At 38.9% G+C, this 18,574-nt stretch overlaps 1 protein-coding gene across 1 annotated transcript; it reads right to left on the reverse strand.

Annotated features, from left to right (window-relative positions):
• Positions 1-21: 21 nt before the first annotated feature.
• On the reverse strand, positions 22-15,014 carry LOC148823964 (uncharacterized). The gene is made up of 5 exons (XM_088927647.1): positions 14,725-15,014; positions 13,281-13,390; positions 7,336-7,434; positions 6,432-6,602; positions 22-3,975 (listed from the first exon to the last, which is right to left on the reverse strand). Exons 1-5 carry the CDS (start codon positions 14,804-14,806, stop codon positions 3,790-3,792), a joined length of 648 nt encoding a protein of 215 aa, XP_088783773.1. The 5' UTR covers positions 14,807-15,014; the 3' UTR covers positions 22-3,789.
• Between the last annotated feature and the right edge of the window lie 3,560 nt (positions 15,015-18,574).

Here is an 18,574-nt window from a genome sequence, read left to right on the forward strand (position 1 = left end):
AAAACATTTTTTTTTCTAATAAGCATTCTGAACTCATGCATTCCTTAAAGGTGGAAGTGTTAAAAATATGTAAACAGTTAAAACTTGGAATCTCCAGTTCAGAATAAGGGTCTTTTATTTGTAGTAAAGGGCCAGTGCACTGATGCATGGCTGTGAAGATAGGATTGTTTTATAGCAGAAGACTTTTAAAGTTCATGGTGAACATTTGCAGTTGTCTGGTTTTAAAAAATGTGATTTACCAGGAGATAGGTTTCTGATCCCCCTTTGGAGCTGACTCCAAAATGCTTGACTCAATTTTAACAACTGAAACGTGTGTGCAGCATGACAAATCCCACTGCCGATGAAGAATTGTTTTTATCTAAAGGAAATGAGCAGCGTCAAATCAAACGTAAAGCTGTGTATTCCTGCTCTTAGCCATTTCTATTAACATGCTAAGGTGGCAAAACTGCTTGCCAGGGATGGAAATGTAGGAAAGAAAGGAAAAATACTTTCTTTCCTACATTTCTAAGAGCTATATACTAGTAACGGTAATACAATATGAACTTTTTGTAGCTTTGATTTTGTCCAAAGCAATTTGTTTGTACTCATTTACATAGTTGGGCATTTTACCAAAGCAGGCATGTATGAATAATGGAACAAGTAATAGGTTTATTCCATTCTGAAAAGAGAAGAAAGAAAACAACATTTTGGCTGTGGAGCCTTTGTTGGGTGTAGGAAGGATAGGGCAGTCAGCAACAGAGTACAACAACAGCGACCACTCTAAGATTTGAACCCACATCCTTCTAGTTACAAGTCTAGAGCCTTAACTCCTCTTAGTTCCCTGTGAAATTGGTTTTCTAAAAACTGTCATCTACCAGGATCTTCTTAGTTCTCACTTAGAACACCTTGTTTCTTTATACAGTATACAATAATTATTAATACATTAACATACAATAAGGAAACAAATAAGTATTGACTTCCTGGAGCTGGAGGTTGATAATGTACTATTATATGAATGGGGTACTACATTGTTAAAATTGGGCTTTTCAGTAATACATTTTTAATGCTAAAGGAGTCTCGATTCATATTAGCAAACAATAGTTTTAATAATAAATTAAGATACAGCATTTAAGAACACACCAATGAGGAAGCAAAAATAAAATTAACAATCACTTTATTTACAATCCAAACTTCATCTGAATACTATATCTGAGTGAGCTAAATGCCCATTTGAATAAAATATAAAAGTCTATGAAATGAAGGACAAACTGTGTTTTACAATACTAGGCATATACTGTACACAGTTCAGCTGTAACATCAATCTCAGCAAACAGGAAAGAGTTGAGATTCAGGTTTTCCGATAAAATACAACAACAGACTTCCTTCTCTGAAACGTCAGCTGGAGTGACTTTGTATCAAGGGTTAAGGCTCGTGAATGCCATTAAAATTAGTGCAATATAAACATTCTCTTGTATTTCCTCATAAAAGTTGGTTTCAAAATGCAACAATATAATAGCTAACAGTAGACTTACAATGCTTCTGTAAAGTATTTTTTTAAAATCCCTGATTGAAAAACACTGTGAGAAAAGGAAACACAGATCAGGCAAACTGCTTGACCCTAAACTCATTCCTTACCTTTAACATTTTACTTTTTATATCCTCTGTTCTTTAAAATCATTACTGTGCAAAGCTTATTATCATGTACCAGAAAAGGGTATAATTTTAAAATTAGATGGACTTTGAGTAGATTAAAACAAAACATAAGAAATACATATGATCAGCTACAAATCTCCACACGATTGTAGCTATGGACAGAATTTATAAAAATAACCCAATAATCATAGAAATCTCTTAATCTTGTAAGTGTTCCATACATTACTGAAAAAGCTATCAGTTCAAATGATTTTCAGGTCCCACTACCACCTTCCTCTTCACATTAAAAGTTTCCAAGTTTATGAAGATATGTTCACTCCTGCTGCTGAGAGCTCCAAATTCAGTAAGCCTTACAGGTCACCCTTCAATTCCCATTTCTATTCCTAAAGACTGGGAAAACATGTGGACTCTTGATTAAATATGCTATTAATCTGTTCTAACCTATTTGTTTGAGCATCTCTAATCCTTGAGGGATGGAGGATATTCAGATGTGTTCCGAATGATCTCTGCCTCAATCAATCACCTGCTTAATTGCTCAGAATAAAATTGGTAACTGCATATCTTCAGCACCAGGAGTGGATACCCCTGCGAAATTACAGTGCTGTTCTTTATGTGTGTTGACTTCTGTGTGTTTGGTGATAACACACAAAACTAATATGGCTGAATTCTCGTGATTAGTTGCTAGTTATCACTGATCTTTTAAAAACTGGAAGAACTGTCATCATTCTTGTTACAAGGAAGTATGAAGGATTTCAAGACGACATCATTACCATTTTCGTCAACTAAAGTTTAATTTAATTTTAATTTAATGCCTAAAAGGGACTAAAAGCATGACTGCTTGAAAGGAGAGGACAATCAGGCAACTGCCAGTAGTGGATACTGTAGATGAGTATCTGATCAAGGGACACTTTGAAATGGGCTGAAGGTGCTGATGTGATTAACTGACACGTGAGATGCAGTAATTCCTTTAACTGATTTGGACATCAGAAGATTAAGACAGATGGTTTAGTGTCTTGATAAAGATAGCTGAGCAGGAAGGTATTGCCAGCATGTTCATTGTGATAGCTGAGCAGGAAGGTATTGCCAGCATGTTCATTGTGATTGAACTGCAATTGAAAATGTGTTGGATGTCCTTCTTTTGAAAGAACACCAGACTTCCACAGTATAGCAAATGTCTATGTTTTAACAGATCCACCTGTCTTGGCTTTGTGTGTTTGTGCCAATGTCAGCCTTCTGCATGGTACCTGCTGAGGAGTCTTATTTTAATCTTAAAACTTATTTTAGCCATCATTACACATGACCCTCTTTCTTCAGCAGTTTCAGACCAAGTCCAACAATACTAAGGCTTACAACTCTTGTAATGGCAGCTAGCAATAAAAAGGCTTATAAAATATTCAACGGGTTTGATCAAGCAGCATTTTCAATACTGAAACAAGTACCGTATGATTTCCACTATTTCCATCTACCTGTATGCCAATGCAAATTACAGGCTGAACTATGTCCGTAAATATTCTTCAGGCTAGAAGCGTTCTGTAAAATATAGTCTAACAGCCTACTATTCTTGTGAGTGTATGTGGTACCAGCTGGGACTTAACACTTGCATAAGTGTAATTCCTCAGGCATTGAATAACCTCTCTCATAATTAATCATTCATGGAAGATTCTTCCTCCCTTCAATGTGTCCACATTCCTTGGTAAGCCATTAGTCATTTAGCTCCCTCTGTCTTTAGGAAAGTGGGAAACTGAAATTCTTCTAGGGTGCATCAAGTCACCACGAAAGAAGCAGCGAAAAATCAGTGAGCTCACTTGCACGGTGTGCTTCCACTACAATCACCAATTGTCTATTCACAAGAAGCTCTGGTGCTGCTGTACCTGCTGTTTGTCTTGTCACAAATTTCTTGTCTTTCCTGTTTGTCGTAATCTTTACTCCATGAGTATTTCCCCTTCGATGAGCTGTATTTGTCCTGATCGTTCCATCTGCTGGCACTGCAAGGTCTCCTGGGCTGGGCTGTGTGCTCTCGCTCAGTGCTCTGTGACAAGTAGGATGCTCAGCTGGCACAGTAGAAACATTTTGAAAAAATAATTTGGAATTATTTGAGGTTCTTCCCGTGCTGTCCATGCCATGGGGAGTGAGAAGCACTGTCTGAGATCCTGTGATCTAGACAGAAGCCTGGTCACCAGTGGTTCCTTGAGGAGTGTGGCATTGCGTGGGCACTTCCTGTTGCATGCTGATGTCCACGGCTGGGTGGTCGTGAACAACAGGAGGCAAGGGCACCTCCGTACAGCCAAAGCTTGCAGGGATTTCTACAGAGTGCCGTATCGACTCTTCATAAGATGGGGGTGGCTAGAGGTAAATAAAAGGGAAAAAAAAAACATACTTGAGTAGAGAAAAACAGATCTGTTTTCATACGAGAGGTGTAATCTTATTTTATCTGAATTCTCCTGAGTCATGTTCAGGCAATCATCAAACGTTTCATGGACAAAAATGTGGATTTGAGAATGTGGTTTCTGGAATGTGTTCATTTTTTAACAAACTTTATAAATGCTCAGATCTGGCCCTTATATTACAGAATAGCTGATAACATGAGTAATTATGCATTTGCACTTACAGAATACATAACAAAGCATATATGTTCTAAACATAGTTCCCTAAGCTAAAAACACAACTTAAAAATGTTCAACTGATTTCATCTGGAGATCAAAGAGGTGGGGCAAATTCTGCATTGGAGCAAAAGGAATTTCAAAGGCTGCCCTGCTGGTGCAATGTAACATCTTAGCAGGGAACATTACAACACTGGCACTGACTCATTATTTTACTGTGTTTAGCAGAGACTATAATAACGCTCCGTGCCAAATGCTAATGATTCTCTGCAGTAGGTGCACAGGTTCGATTGCTTTCCACTACCTACACCACTGTGCCACCTGTGATTTTTTAATAAATCTCACTTTTGCTGGGATAAGAATCTGTTCTTCAGACCTACTGCAGGATTTACTGACTTTTTTTTATCAAGCCAGTAGTTTTATAAAATTGTGATTTGATTGATTTTGGTTTCTTGCCTCTATGAAGTTAGTTGCAGGCAGTGTGTAGCATGAAAGATGATTATCATATAAATTGGTGGTGTGGCTCAACTATTTGTATCAACAGCACTTATTTCAGTTGTAAGCAATTTAGAAATTACACTTCTTTACAATATACACTAAGAGAAGGCTAAGCTTGTGAGAGTCCTTGGTGGGTAAGTCCTTGGTACACTTGGAGATCATACAGGAATTGGCAGTATGACAGGTTTTTGATCATGACACTGTTTTACATTCTCAAACCCATCCATCGTCTTATCTGCTTATCCAGTACAGGATCGTGGGGGGATGCAATGGGTGCAAGGCAGGACAAAACCCCAGTCTATCTTAGGGCACACACACACAAACACTTTTTTTATCTTCTGCCTTCTGATCTACTACAGGTGCTTTAGTTTTTTTTTTTTCAATTACAATACAACAAACGTACAACACACGTGCGAGCAGAACACAGCTCTGTTTTACTGCAAACTTCCGAAACAGACCAGAATAATTGGAAAGTGTAGTTAACAAGCCATAAAATGTAAAACTGCCCAGACGGTCTATTGTGAACAACAGTAAGGGACAGAAAAACTGCAAGGACCACAGAGGCCTTTCAGTGAAAAGTGACTGCTGGCTTCTACAAGATCCATCCTCGTATTTAAAAAAGATAGTAGAAGCCATTGGAGTAAATTTAGGAAACTATACAGTACATAAAACACAGCAGGCAGGCTGGGTTTTGGTGATAGCTACTTCCTTCAATGAACAATTAAAGAAAAAAGGCTGTTAACCAGAAAAATGTTACACAAATGCCATGTGATTATGGAGATGTAGATGTTTTGTGACTATCATACAATGACTTAATATTTTCTCAGCTGTAGTTTGCTATTGATTATTTCATAATTTTGTTTCATACTTGATTTTTACTTCAAGTTCTTAACATTTTGTATCTTTGTATACAGATCATTTACGTAAAACACAGTTAAATTCACCCCAATTTTATTTGCATTTCATATTACAAATATTTAAAAGGTCTTCAATTACTCAACAGTCCTAAAATTACAAAGGATATTTTAGAACTCCTGATGCCTTTTGGTATTCGGTGTTTTGGTCAAACATTTCATGGAAACCATTTATTATGTTTGGGCCTTTAAAAATGCACTGTCCCAAAGCAATTTAATTTCTCTTTAGCAAGTAAAAACTAAAAGCATGTGCTTCTGCACTGTGGTTAGACAAGTGTCAAATTAATTGGTTTAGTAAATATAAAAAACAGACAGCAATGGCAGATGAAAAACATGGGAATTGGTCTGCACAAACCCTACGACAGCCTCTGTCATGAAGGGGAAGCCCAATCTGAGATGACACCTTTTATGCCTAATAGTGCATTAAGAAAAAAATGCTATTTTTTTTAAATCTGAAACCTGGCAGCAAAGTATAAATGGCAGGGAAAAAAAAGCAAATGGTAAGAGCACATTTTATTCTACCCAGTAGCCAAAATCTTTATGGGCACTATAAAGCATAATACATAGATTTACTCAACCCATGGAAAGAAACGAAGTGACAAATTGCCAACAGTTTAAAGAATTACATTGTCTATAATTGCATTCCAGTTTCAATAATACAGTCATGCAAGATGCTTACTCGTGAATCAGTCAGAGCACTTTTCCACTAGTGAGCGTTCACAGATCTCCTGCCTGTCGCTCACCTGGGCCGTCACCCATGGCGCCATAATGATCAACCGTAACTCACCTCAGCCATGGCAGGGGTGCTGAGGCCAAACCTATGGGCGATCATCATGTGGATCTGGCGCTGGCGGTCCTTCTTGCGCACGCTCTCGTAGGAGGGCAGGCGAGGGAGGGGGGCCTCGAGGTGAGGCAGCTGGTAGCTGCTGGGCGGCCCGATGAAGTACAGCTGACCCGGCTGGGGGGAAAGAGACTTGTCTAACACAGCAGCCAGACTGGATACACACGGCAAATATGAAGGTTTTAACACAACAAAACTACATGACGACACCTTAACTTCTAACGTTTCTTTAACAAAGGGGCTTTCAGATTCATGAATAAATCCTCCATTTACTAAATATTCATGAGGCTCTTAAGTGTAAGAAAAATAGCTGTTCATCCATCTTTGTAGTGTCTAATGCCTTGCCAACAGAAGCCAAACAGCTTTTACAAATCATCACAAATTATATAAAATAGTAATGCAGCTACTAAAAGGTAGTGGAAGTCTACAAAATGGAAGTCACAGAGTCACCTTCAAGAACAGAAAACCTCCAATGTTTACAGTATATGGTTATAAGTCTATAAAAGACATAGTCAGGCTATAGTTATGAAACGTAAAGTCTAAACGTGTGTAACATGTTATAGGATTATGTATTCAAACTGCCATCTTAGACAGCTTGATTTCTAATTTCAAACTAATGTACATTTGAAAAGCCAGTAACCAGACAGACTTAGTACTGCTGTCGTCAGTTAAGTCTCACAGCAGCAGAGTGGAAGAAAAAGACCAGAGACTGGAAGAGGATATTCTACTTAAACATAATTCTTCTTAGTAACAGCAGGTGAATGAGGATAAATATGAAAATGACAAGATTAGACGATGAGCGGAACTGTTAAGGAGACATGAGATAGGTTTAAGGCACTACTTATCACACCTGGGCATCAAGGTTGTCAAAGGCCATGTCTGGACTTTGCTCCCCATAGGAAGATCGCACCAGTGTCTGTCTGCTGCTGTGATACTGAGGTGGTGCATCCTGGAGAAGGGAAAAGGACAGGAATCGTTCATAGACATACTTCAGAGTGAGTACACAAATACAGAGAGTAGGCAGGTGTTGGCACACTCCGATCAGATGCACCACACAGTTTCTAGATCCAGGCACATTACACCAATTATGTGTGTGACTATCGATTTCACCTAATCAATTATTACAGGGACTTCTATGAAAAATCACAGCTGCAGGGCAATATGTGATAAGGTGATAAGAAATCAAGGTTGTCATTTAGCACACTTTATTTCACATTGACCACAACAAGGTAAACTATGAGCAGCAAAAATGAAGTGCTATAGTAACTTCCCATACATTTATCAGCCATCCATTTTCTAACTGTTTTATCTAGTAAAGGGTCGCAGGGGTTTCTGGAACCTAACCCAGCAAGTTATGGACACAAGGCAGGAGTACCCTGTCATGTTTAAAAATCATCTGTTGCAATTGGTATCTTTTATTGGTGGTCTCACGTTTTCTAACTGTTTAACAGTTCGGTTATAGTGTCAGTCTTTTTAAACAAACAACGCTTTTGTTAAAGCACTAAATTGAGTAAAACAATTATGTTAGTAGAGGTAGTATCAAAAACCAAAAAAGGTACTCAAGCAGTTATCAATTTTAACTTCTAAAATGAGGTCTGTGAGCTAGCTGTGTTTATTTAAATGTGTAAGGAAGCCCTGTAGAAAGGAAGACACTAGTACAGGCTTTTAATCTGGACCTTTGTATTTTGAGACAATGCTGTGCTTTTCTGTGTCATCGGGGATCCTAGCAACAAACCACAGGAAGCCCTTTCTATTTGAAGCCTTTTCTATTTTCCCCTTTTTCTGACTTATAAACAGCAAGTAGAATGTAATATTTTGCAGTGGTTAAATATAAGAAACAGACATTGGGAAGCTGTAATTTCTTGTCACTCCATTGACCTCTGGCATTCTAATGCATAGACTTCAGAAATATGGATACTGATAACCAGTGACAATTAACAGCAACAAAACTACTTAGACAGACCACCTGTGGGACCATTTCTTGTGGATTTAGGATTTAAACATCCCTTCTTATAATATTCATCATCAACTAGTTTCCTGACTTCACAAATGTGATTTTTCATTTTTATGTAGGAAAATAATATCCTTCCATTGTGCCTCTTCATTTAAACATACACTGCGCTAAAACACTCTCCTTTAATAAAAAGTAAGAATATAACAAAAGACTCTCATGCTGAGACAACCTTTGTATTCCCATTCTTCAGCAGAGAATGAGGATAAAGGATTATTTATTATTTTTTGTTTGGTTGTTTAAAATACTATTGTACTCTTTCCGCAATTTCCTGTTTTTTTCATTTCCTCCTTCTTGCATATCTTAATTTATTCCCTGTTGTCGTGCCAACTAGCTATTATATCGAAAACTGGTCTGGAAAAGACTTATTTTAGTGGATTCTCAATACTGATTAACACTAGGAGTCATATAAACCACATAGGTGTGCAGAAATGTTTAAGAAGTAAGAAAAAATGAAAATGTCTATGCAATTGTGTTATCTAACATTACAATAAAACAAGTTCCAGGAACTGTAAATGTAAATTCAGAAATTAATGGCTCTGCTGAGTACTCAGTCCTTGTAACTGCAATGGTAACCTGAAGGCAGGGCAGTCAGGTGAAGGTTATGCATTCAGATCCTAGGTGGGGCATTGCTATATACCCTTGAGCAAGGAACTTTTGATCATTTCACTTAAGTGCCCAAGGGTATAAATCTTGACAAATGGAAGTTAAGATAAAAACATCACCCAAATAAATTTATTAAATGTTACATCCATATAATAATAATAATAATAATAATAATAATAATAATAATTGCTTACACTTATATAGCGCTTTTCTGGACACTCCACTCAAAGCGCTTTACAGGTAATGGGGACTCCCCTCCACCACCACCAATGTGCAGCATCCACCTGGATGATGCGACGGCAGCCATAGTGCCCCAGAACACTCACCACACATCAGCTATCAGTGGGGAGGAGAGAAGTGTAATGAAGCCAATTCATAGATGGGGATTATTAGGAGGCCATGATTGGTAAGGGCCAATGAGAAATTTGGTCAGGACCTAAGTTTTACGTCTCATCCAAAGGACAGTGCCTGTTTACATTCACAAAAGGATTTAATTTTCAATCTATAACTGCTGAATGAAAAAAATGTGCGTATTTTGAGAAAATGTTAACCTCTGTGATATGGTTTGTTTCCAGGTATCCCTGAATCCCTGAATAAAAATAGTGTCACTTCAAAAACTAGCATTTTGGGAATTTTGTGGATTTTAATATAAGGACGTTGGTAATGATCTGCAGGTTGAGTTTCTGAAATTAATCTTCAGACAGAAAAAACAACTCAAATTAACATTTAGTCAAAAAGAAGCATTACACAAATCCTCAGTGATTCTGTAACAAGAATAACACACTCCTGTAGATCATTACCTAGTTCCTTTTCCTTGGTCAGTAGCCCTTGTAAATATACCTATCCAAGCTGTCAGCTTCAAACCCTGCCATATAATGTGCCTCAGAAAAGGAAGGGCTAGGGTTCATGAAGTTTGTTACAAAAACCTCCAGTTATATATCTTCACACTTCCTTGTGTGCTTGAGCTACTGCCAAGAATACATTATTTTGACAATATTCCTTGGTTAAAATTATACAAAAATCATTTTGTTTCCATATCCTTTAAAAAAAGTTATATATAGGCACCAAGCATCAAAGGGGTTATGACTGATGTCATTGCAAAACATCTAGCTTCCATTAATGCTGTGATCACTTGGAGGGCACAACTCATTGTTCTTCAAAGAATTTCTTTTTCTCTCGTTGCTCTGCTCAGACTCCAAGTAAGATAAACAAAGCCATCCAAAGAGATTGTTTTGTGCGCAAGTTAAGCATACCAGCAGAGGCTACAATTCTGCATCTCTCTCTGTGAATGAGGAAGGCAAGAAAATAGCCCTGCCTTGGAAAGATAATGGCCAGTCCTCAGGGAAATGGGAGTGGAAGTCATGAAACAGGAAAAGAGTCTTAAGATGAATGGTTATCAGAGCTGGAACAAAAATGCTGCCCCTTTGAGATCAGTCACACTTCCTGTCATGCTTTCCGTGGCATTTTTTGCAGACCACACTGATCGTCATGTGGACGTGCTTTTCCTTCATCAGTCTACAGCACAGATTAAAACAGGTCTGCAACTTGTGGATCGCTGCATAATATACAGTAAAATGCCATAGAAATAAATTAATTGCAGAGTACTAATGGACAATACAAAGGCATAGGTTGCTGTTTTAACAAACAGTATGGCCCTTTTATATATTAACAAAAGATGAGTTATAATTTACTTCAGTTTAGTGAAATATTTTGTCACCTGCTGTGCAACCTGTGATGAAGTGCATCTTGAAGACAATTCTAGGAAACAGTGCTATCAAATAAACAATAAAGGCAGTGGCAATTGTAGCTTTTAGCTGATTTTCTGTGTGGGTAATAGAAGACACATACCTGGGTCCTCTTGGCAGAAGTGTGTTCATGCTGCTGGGGAATAATTAAGCTGACTCTATGCAAAGGTTGCCAAGATAAACCACAAGCCAAAAGTTCTGGACACAGTGACTGATACACAGAAAGACTCGGAGTAAGAACACTGATTATTCTTCACTGTACTCCATGACTTTCTGAAATAATATATTTTCAATGTAAAAAAAACTACATGGCACACCTTCTGAAATGTACTATGGATATCATCGCACGTTACTTGTGTGCATCAGACGTTATGGTCTGTTATACAACAAGAGATGCATAGGCTTTCATACTGATTACATCCACAAGTAATATTGTATAACACAATATTTATTTTAAAATAATACTTGCAGATGCTTTTCATGTATGCTATGTGCAAGTGTGGAGATACATCAGGAAACATTTGTTAATAATTTCTTTCTCTCTGTGTTAAAAATGCATGTTTTTTAAAGTAAACAACGAGGCAATTTCAATCAATTTAATGTAAATGTCTCTATGGGAGCTATAATAATTCTCCATTGTAACTTCTTTTCTGAAAAAGATCCTTAGACTTACTGTACATGACAAAGGTCAGTTTTTGAAGAGATAGCTTTCATCAATTGTTCATTTTTCTGTTGGCTTTGGCTTTTTTTTAAATGTCAGTATGGCGTATCGTGAGGACAGAATTTCAACTGCTATGTCAAACCCATCAATTTACTTTGCAAGTATTCAGTTTTATTGTTTTAACTCAGCATATATTGCCGTCATCCTGGATGTCTGTGCCTATCATTCAACAAAACTAAAATGACTTTTTGCCCATGTCTTGATTAATTTTTCAAAGCTCCACAGCTGAGGATCTATAGTCATTTTACACTCTCTGAATTTAAAGTCAACAAATTTACAAAGACAGAACAAAACAATGTTTTAGCTTTGCTCCACAATGAGTATGGACATGCAAGACGATGACAATATGAAATTGCTGTGAGGATGACACATCAGTTAGTTGAAATTCATGGAGACACTTTGCTTACATTGAGCGTAAATGGCAAAACCACATTCTTTCTGACAGCCGTCTGTACTCCTGCAGAAAGGCCTTCAGATGTCCCCCCGAGAATATGAGCAGAAATGCAACCATGACAAATGGATGACAAGGTTCTCTCCATCACACTTAAAAACAAGTTCCTATCTGTATAGTCTAATGATCTGTTGCTGAAGTTTTAAAAAAAGAAACAAAGAGCTTCATGCAGAAACATTAAAGATATAGGGACCCTTCAAACAAGCATAGGCCAATATAACATAAATGGATGTTTGTGCTGGTGCTGATTTATCACCCACAATCCTCCAAAAACAGGATCCCCTAAGTCTTTTTAACAGACTGTGAAGAATCTGATCGAATGAGGAAATATGCAAAACATTCAAAGTTAACATTGACCAATTTAAACAGAAGTTCCCTAAGAATGCTTATAAGATGCTATCTCAAAAGTGAAAGCTAAATATAAAAACAAATTTAAAGCTTTCTCTAGAAACAAAAGTATGTGTGTACTTTAATTCTCAAAAGGAGCTCATAGAATAAGCAATGCTATAAAACAGAACTGACATTTTATTTATAACTCCAGAAACTGGCAATTTTTACCAAGATCCACCACAGAGTTTTTCATATGTGTCAATACTTGAGAGATCCTTTTTCATGCAGACTTTAGATTAAGCAACATACAAATATATTCCAAACATTTAATGCTGGAAATTATCATCATGTTTGTGCTTAGTTCATTTTTACATGCACTCTTTTTGGTAAATAATATAACATGTGAAAATAGATTACATAGTAACAGCACATGTAAACATGCCCCCATGAAGCTAAAATACAGCCCAAGAGTCTGGAAATCGCCTCCAAACCACTAATGATTTCAAACTTCAAACTCCATGTATAAATTCCTGGTGGGAGCTTATTTCATTGTTGTAGATTCATGTAGAGAAAAAGGTCCCTGAATTGCATTAATTTAATAAATCTGGAGGAATATGGAACTTGCATTATTTCTCAGACGTGGCCAACTGAATAACAGATGTCAAAACAAAAGATCCATTAAGATGTGCGTACAGGCAATCTTCACAGAAGTCAACCACAAGATCTGTTTTGGAAGACATCTGCATTGCTATGAAATTCTCTTAATTTCAGACATTCAAGCAGTAGAATCACATTACAAGTACTTTGCTAACACACCTAATAGAACGTCATGAGCGAAATAATGTGAACTAGTTTAAATTGTCCAAGAACTGTGTGGCCAAGTGCAATTTGAAGATGCACCCATATATTATGAAAAGAAGCAGAAACTTACAGGATGTGGGTGTGTATCCTGATAAGACCTCACTTTGCAGCAAAGGGGGTCTTTTCTGTAGAGTATTGTCAGCAGCACCAAGATAATCACAAAGAAGACCATGCAGGACACTGGAGAGAGAGAGATTGGAAAGGGAGAAACTGTAAAGTCAGTACCTGTCTTTTCCATCCTTGTGCTTGCATTTGCAATAAAGTCTCTCAACAATCCGTTTAATTCCATTCTCTTGCAGTCCAGTACTTAGCTGCAAGCATGCCTCACTCATAAAAATAGACTGAGACAGGATTGAAGAATTAAGAACCTTCTTGTAACAAATTGTGTTGGATTATTTTAGAGTAGCCACGTGCTCTTAATGATTTCACAATGGTTTTTACATGCAGGTCAGATTAAGAGACAGCTGAAAGTGAAAACAAAAGTGGGAGTTTGTATTGATCACTGTCAGTCAATATCAGGTTATCACTATCCAACCCCATTCTTCCGCAAAATAATTGCTGCAGAACACAGGAATCCCGAGGCCCACGTGACTTTCCGGAGGAATAGTGACATCTGACCAAAACTAATTAAACAGTTGAACAGTAATTAATGCTCACCATTTGAACAATAATGCCATTTTCAGTATAAGTAAAGCTAAATGAAAGGAAACAGGACATTTGGAAGTCTCATAATCACTTGTACTTAGGTTTGTTAGTTTTATTTTTGTCCTTTCGAAACTTTAAAACAAGAGACAGCAGACCCGACTCTCACCGATATAAATTCTGAACGTGTTCCTGGTAATGTACAATTATTCCAAACTACAGATAAAACCATCACGTTTAGTGCTTTTGTTTATTTGATCTGTTTGCCTTCTTAAGGAGATAAGAATTGCCTCGTTAATCCACATGGCCGAATCAACGTGAAAACAAACAGGCCTACAGTAGATAAGGGCGATAAGCTTCTAATTTAGCTAAGAGAACTGGGTCAACGGGTCATTGTTCACGGCAAGTTGTTAATTAATTTGCCAGTGGGATATAATAGTTCAAGAACAGGAATAGCTTTTATTTGTTCAGAAGGATACCAGAATTTCAGACCGGTGACCTTTTGTGTTTCATGCTTCATTATAGTTTAATTAAGCAGAAAAAAAGAAAGTGACCGGGAATATTATATTGTTTCGTGTCCTAAAACACACAGAGTATTATTTTGTAACTAAACAGGTCGTGTGTTCATCAGAGTGAACCCTACTTTTATTAACTTCCCCTAAGTAAATTACGGTATCGGCGTTGTATTATACAATGTTGAAAGTAATAAAAAAACATCTACTGAAATGACAAGTTTTTATTTTTAAAATATGAATGCTACCTGTATATGACTGCTTAACCCAAAAAATGATATTTAGAGATTTCCATGGTTAAGTGTGAAATACTCTTAAGAGTTCGCATCTGAAAAGTTACTCTACAGCACAGCTACTTACTTGATGCCACTATGACCGTAAGCTGATCAGCTGTCAGAGCGGGCTGGGTGGTAGGGGAAGCTGTGGTCATTGCGCCTTTCATTTCAGCAGCACTGAAGAACCGTGAACTCCGGCCAGTTCAGCAACAGGGGTCCGGTAGAGGAGACGGCTCGTCACGTCCCTGTTTGCATCTTGCAAGGAGTTGCTTTCTTCACAAGTGGCGACGGGGGCTGCTGACCTCAAGTTGAAGCATCACGCGCACACCCACCCACACTCCCTCTTGTCATCAAGAGATCTGCTGCTTCTCTCGACGTGGGTCTCAATATTATCCCGTGACGCCGCGATGAAGATCTGTCTTATTATCTTGTCGCACACGCAGAGCTCGGAAGTGCGCTGCTCCTGTCTTTCACGGACACTGCAGCCGCAGCGCACACCGCCGTCGGTGGACAGGAACAAAGTGTGGGCTCTTCACAGAGGCGACTGCTACTATTGCCCCCGGGACAAAGGTCTCTCCTTCTCCGCGCTGCTGCGAAACATTAACATCAGCGGATACACGCCGCAACGTTTTCCAGAGTCAAACACGTGCTTTGTCCTTCACTGAAAAGCAACTTTGTCGCACGACTTTTAAATAACGGGGCACATCCCCTCCCGACAATCTAAAATAAATCTATGAAAAAAACCACGTCCAAATTTAAATAAAACAAATTAAATACTTCTAAATATAAACGCATATTCTCCACAACGCGAGGAGCATAAAGTGATTAGATATTTTTGAGCGACCTTCGCTCATTTCCAGATTTTATCATCGCGGGTGCCTCGAAGGCACTCTGCACAAGAGATCTACAACTTTTCTCTCCCTCTCCTAAAAAGCTGTTAACAATGCTGGAGTCCTCCCAAACCCAGCCGCCAGCCTCACTAGGTATGCGCAGTGGAAACTGTTTCCAAAACTTTATCTGGTCTGGGAGGAGCTCCCCGGTCGTGCCCGCGGCCGGTCAAAGCCCAGGCGCTGCTGTGCGAGGAGGATCCGTGCCCTGCTGATAAAACCGGTGGACAGGACAGCGCATTCCGTCGTGGGAGTCTCTCGTTGCCATGGAGACCGCGGGGAGCCGGGGCTGCGGTGCTCCGCCGCCCTGCGCGTTTCGGCGAGAGCCTCTGCTGGCAGGACTAGGGAAGTGCAGCCCGACGCCGGCCGGCTGCGGACGGGTGTTCATCACCGGGACACAAGTCAGGGGTCCCCCCAGCAGCCCTGGGGCTGGAGGGCCGGTGTGACCGCTCTTAAATTGGTTCAGTTAATTCAGTTGCCAGCTTAAATGCTGAGAGAATAAAAAACCACAGAATCCGCAGCGCTCCTAGACACGAACTGGACAGACCCCACTGGTACTATTGTCCCAGAACACTGTCAGCACTGCTAAAAGGACATGTCCTCAATGATAATAAGAAAGCGAAGCGATTGTGGTGGAGGTAAGTTTAATATTGCGAATTGTACGTGTAGTTAAGGTGGCTTAGCACTCCCCACACGTTACAGATCTTCAGGTGAAAACTGGCCGGTGAGCACCGGAAGGATAGTAGTCCGAACATGAGTACTGTGCAGTTGTTGCTATTGTTTAGTCACGGATCGGGTAGTTATGAATGCAATAATAAAGAACCGCATTTTCTTGATGCCATTTAAACATTTTTTTTCTTGAAAACGCATTTTTTAAACAAAATTATTTAACTTTTGGAAACCTTAATTTCGCACTCGTTTTGGTAACTTTTAATGTCCCATTCTGATCGTGAATGAAGTTGTGAATCGTTCATTTCATTTTGTTGAAATCCCTTAATTTGATTAATAAAGCGACAATTAATTTACTGTCGCTCTAGCTGCAGGTGGCTTACAGTATGTATCGCCGGTATTGACTATATAGTTTCTGATGCTCGACCTGTTGGAATGGGGGAGGCGTACTGTACCTTCTTTCTAAATCTTTCGCCATATTAGACACCTGAAAACAGGACCACAAAACTCCGATTAATCACCTTGTCCAACAGTTTTATTTTAATCTTTTATTTAGGCTTATAAGTCAACTGAGAACAATGACGGCAACGACCTGGAGAATAATCATTTGTACACCAGGGCACTGACTTGAAATAGTCTGCGTTTAAGGACCAACTCCTTGATTAAGGGAGTAACATTAACCTCCCTTCGGGGACATGAACCCTCAATCGGTGTCTGAAACCTAACCAGGCAATATTGTACTCCATTTTACAAAAGATGTACAAAAGAGCTGCTGCCTTTTATCCATTTTTCAATTTTCTAACCGCTACTTCCCAATTAAGGTTCGAGGGGAAACCGGAGCCTATCCCGGCAAGCAACGGGCGCAAGGCAGGGTACACTGTGGACATGACGCCAGTCCATCGTAGGGCACACGGAGACACTATCACCCACACACTCAAATCAGGGCCAGTATTCTCAGAAGCTAATTAACCTACCAGTATGTCTTTGGACTTTGGGAGGAAACCCGAACAAGGGAGAACATACAAAACTCCACGCAGAGAGCACTCCCCGTATTAAACCCCAGCAATCCTAACAACTGCGTCACCGCGCGGCCGCTACATTTTATGTAAAATGTAAAAAAGACAGGGCCTTCACAGAGTTTAACAAGGGAGAAAGAAAACTTTCTTTCCATAAACCCAAATCAGTTTCTGATAGGAATAAGGCGTAAAAGGGAGTAATGAAGAGGAGTGTCGTGAACACACAACAGGGACGGTACTCTTCTCCAGAAACAGTGATGAGTGATTTCATTCCGCCCTATGGATGCGCTGTGAAAGTTGTTTTGGGCGGACTTGCAGAGTTTTGTTTGCAGGCAGTTAAAGGTGTTTTTTAGATTTAAGGATTTTGATATTTTAGTGTACTGTTTAATAGAAAATTTGTTAAAAGAGCATTTATTTATAGTAAATTTATTAGTCATTCTGGGTAAATTTCACATTCATAAATCAAAATGGTCTAATAATACTCCCCTTTTTAGTACTTTTGAGGTGGAGCTGAAACTATTTAAATTCTATAAAAAAATAGAGAAATAAAGCAAGGAGAACATATGATATACGTAAAAAATACAATTTGATCACATAATTTACTTCATTACCTCTGGCGGTTAAATGTTTGTGTTTTTTTCTCTTGTACCTGTTTTTGATCCTCTGGTTGTAGTTGTATTTGTAAATTCTTTATACGTTTAATTTTTTTTTTAAAAAAGGATGCGCTGTGTGTCACTGGCTCCTACACTGTCGTAGCTCCACAGCTCTTCCTTCTTTGGTTCTTCTGTATCTATATCTCCTGTCTGCTAATACAGTATATGAATATTTACAGTTTTAGTTTGGTTTCAGTTTATTTTGATTGTATGTTACACTATGCTGTGCCATATTTTATTATATGCGGTATTATATGCAGCATAGCATCACTGAGGGTGCAAAATAATACTTAACGAAAACACTCCCGTAAATATTTGTATATATGCAAGACATAAGGTAGTTTCATACGTATTTCAATGCGTAATGACAACATTGAGTTTAGCATATGTTCTACATGTCATTTATTATGATCGATATCCGTCAAGTCGGGATGCTAAAATCTTCGCAAAGGCATTGCGTTTTGTGTTGCAGGATCTATGAGCATTTAGTTGGATCGCAGCAGTTACACGTGTCAGCAGCCTGGCGACACAGTATGGGAGCGCGCTGCGCACGCCCTATTTTAAATCTGAAGACTCCTGACGTCCTTGCGGGCGCGTTCCCATCCGCGCAGTCTTCCACGCGTGCGCGCCCCCGCCGATCTTTAATCAGCCTTCGCGTGCGCGCCCCCATCGCGCCTTGTTGGCTCTCACACAAAAGCGGAGACCGAGAA

This window comes from Atractosteus spatula, chromosome 11 (genome assembly GCF_055471065.1).
Source record: "Atractosteus spatula isolate fAtrSpa1 chromosome 11, fAtrSpa1.hap1, whole genome shotgun sequence".
Taxonomy (NCBI): Eukaryota; Metazoa; Chordata; class Actinopteri; order Semionotiformes; family Lepisosteidae; genus Atractosteus; species Atractosteus spatula.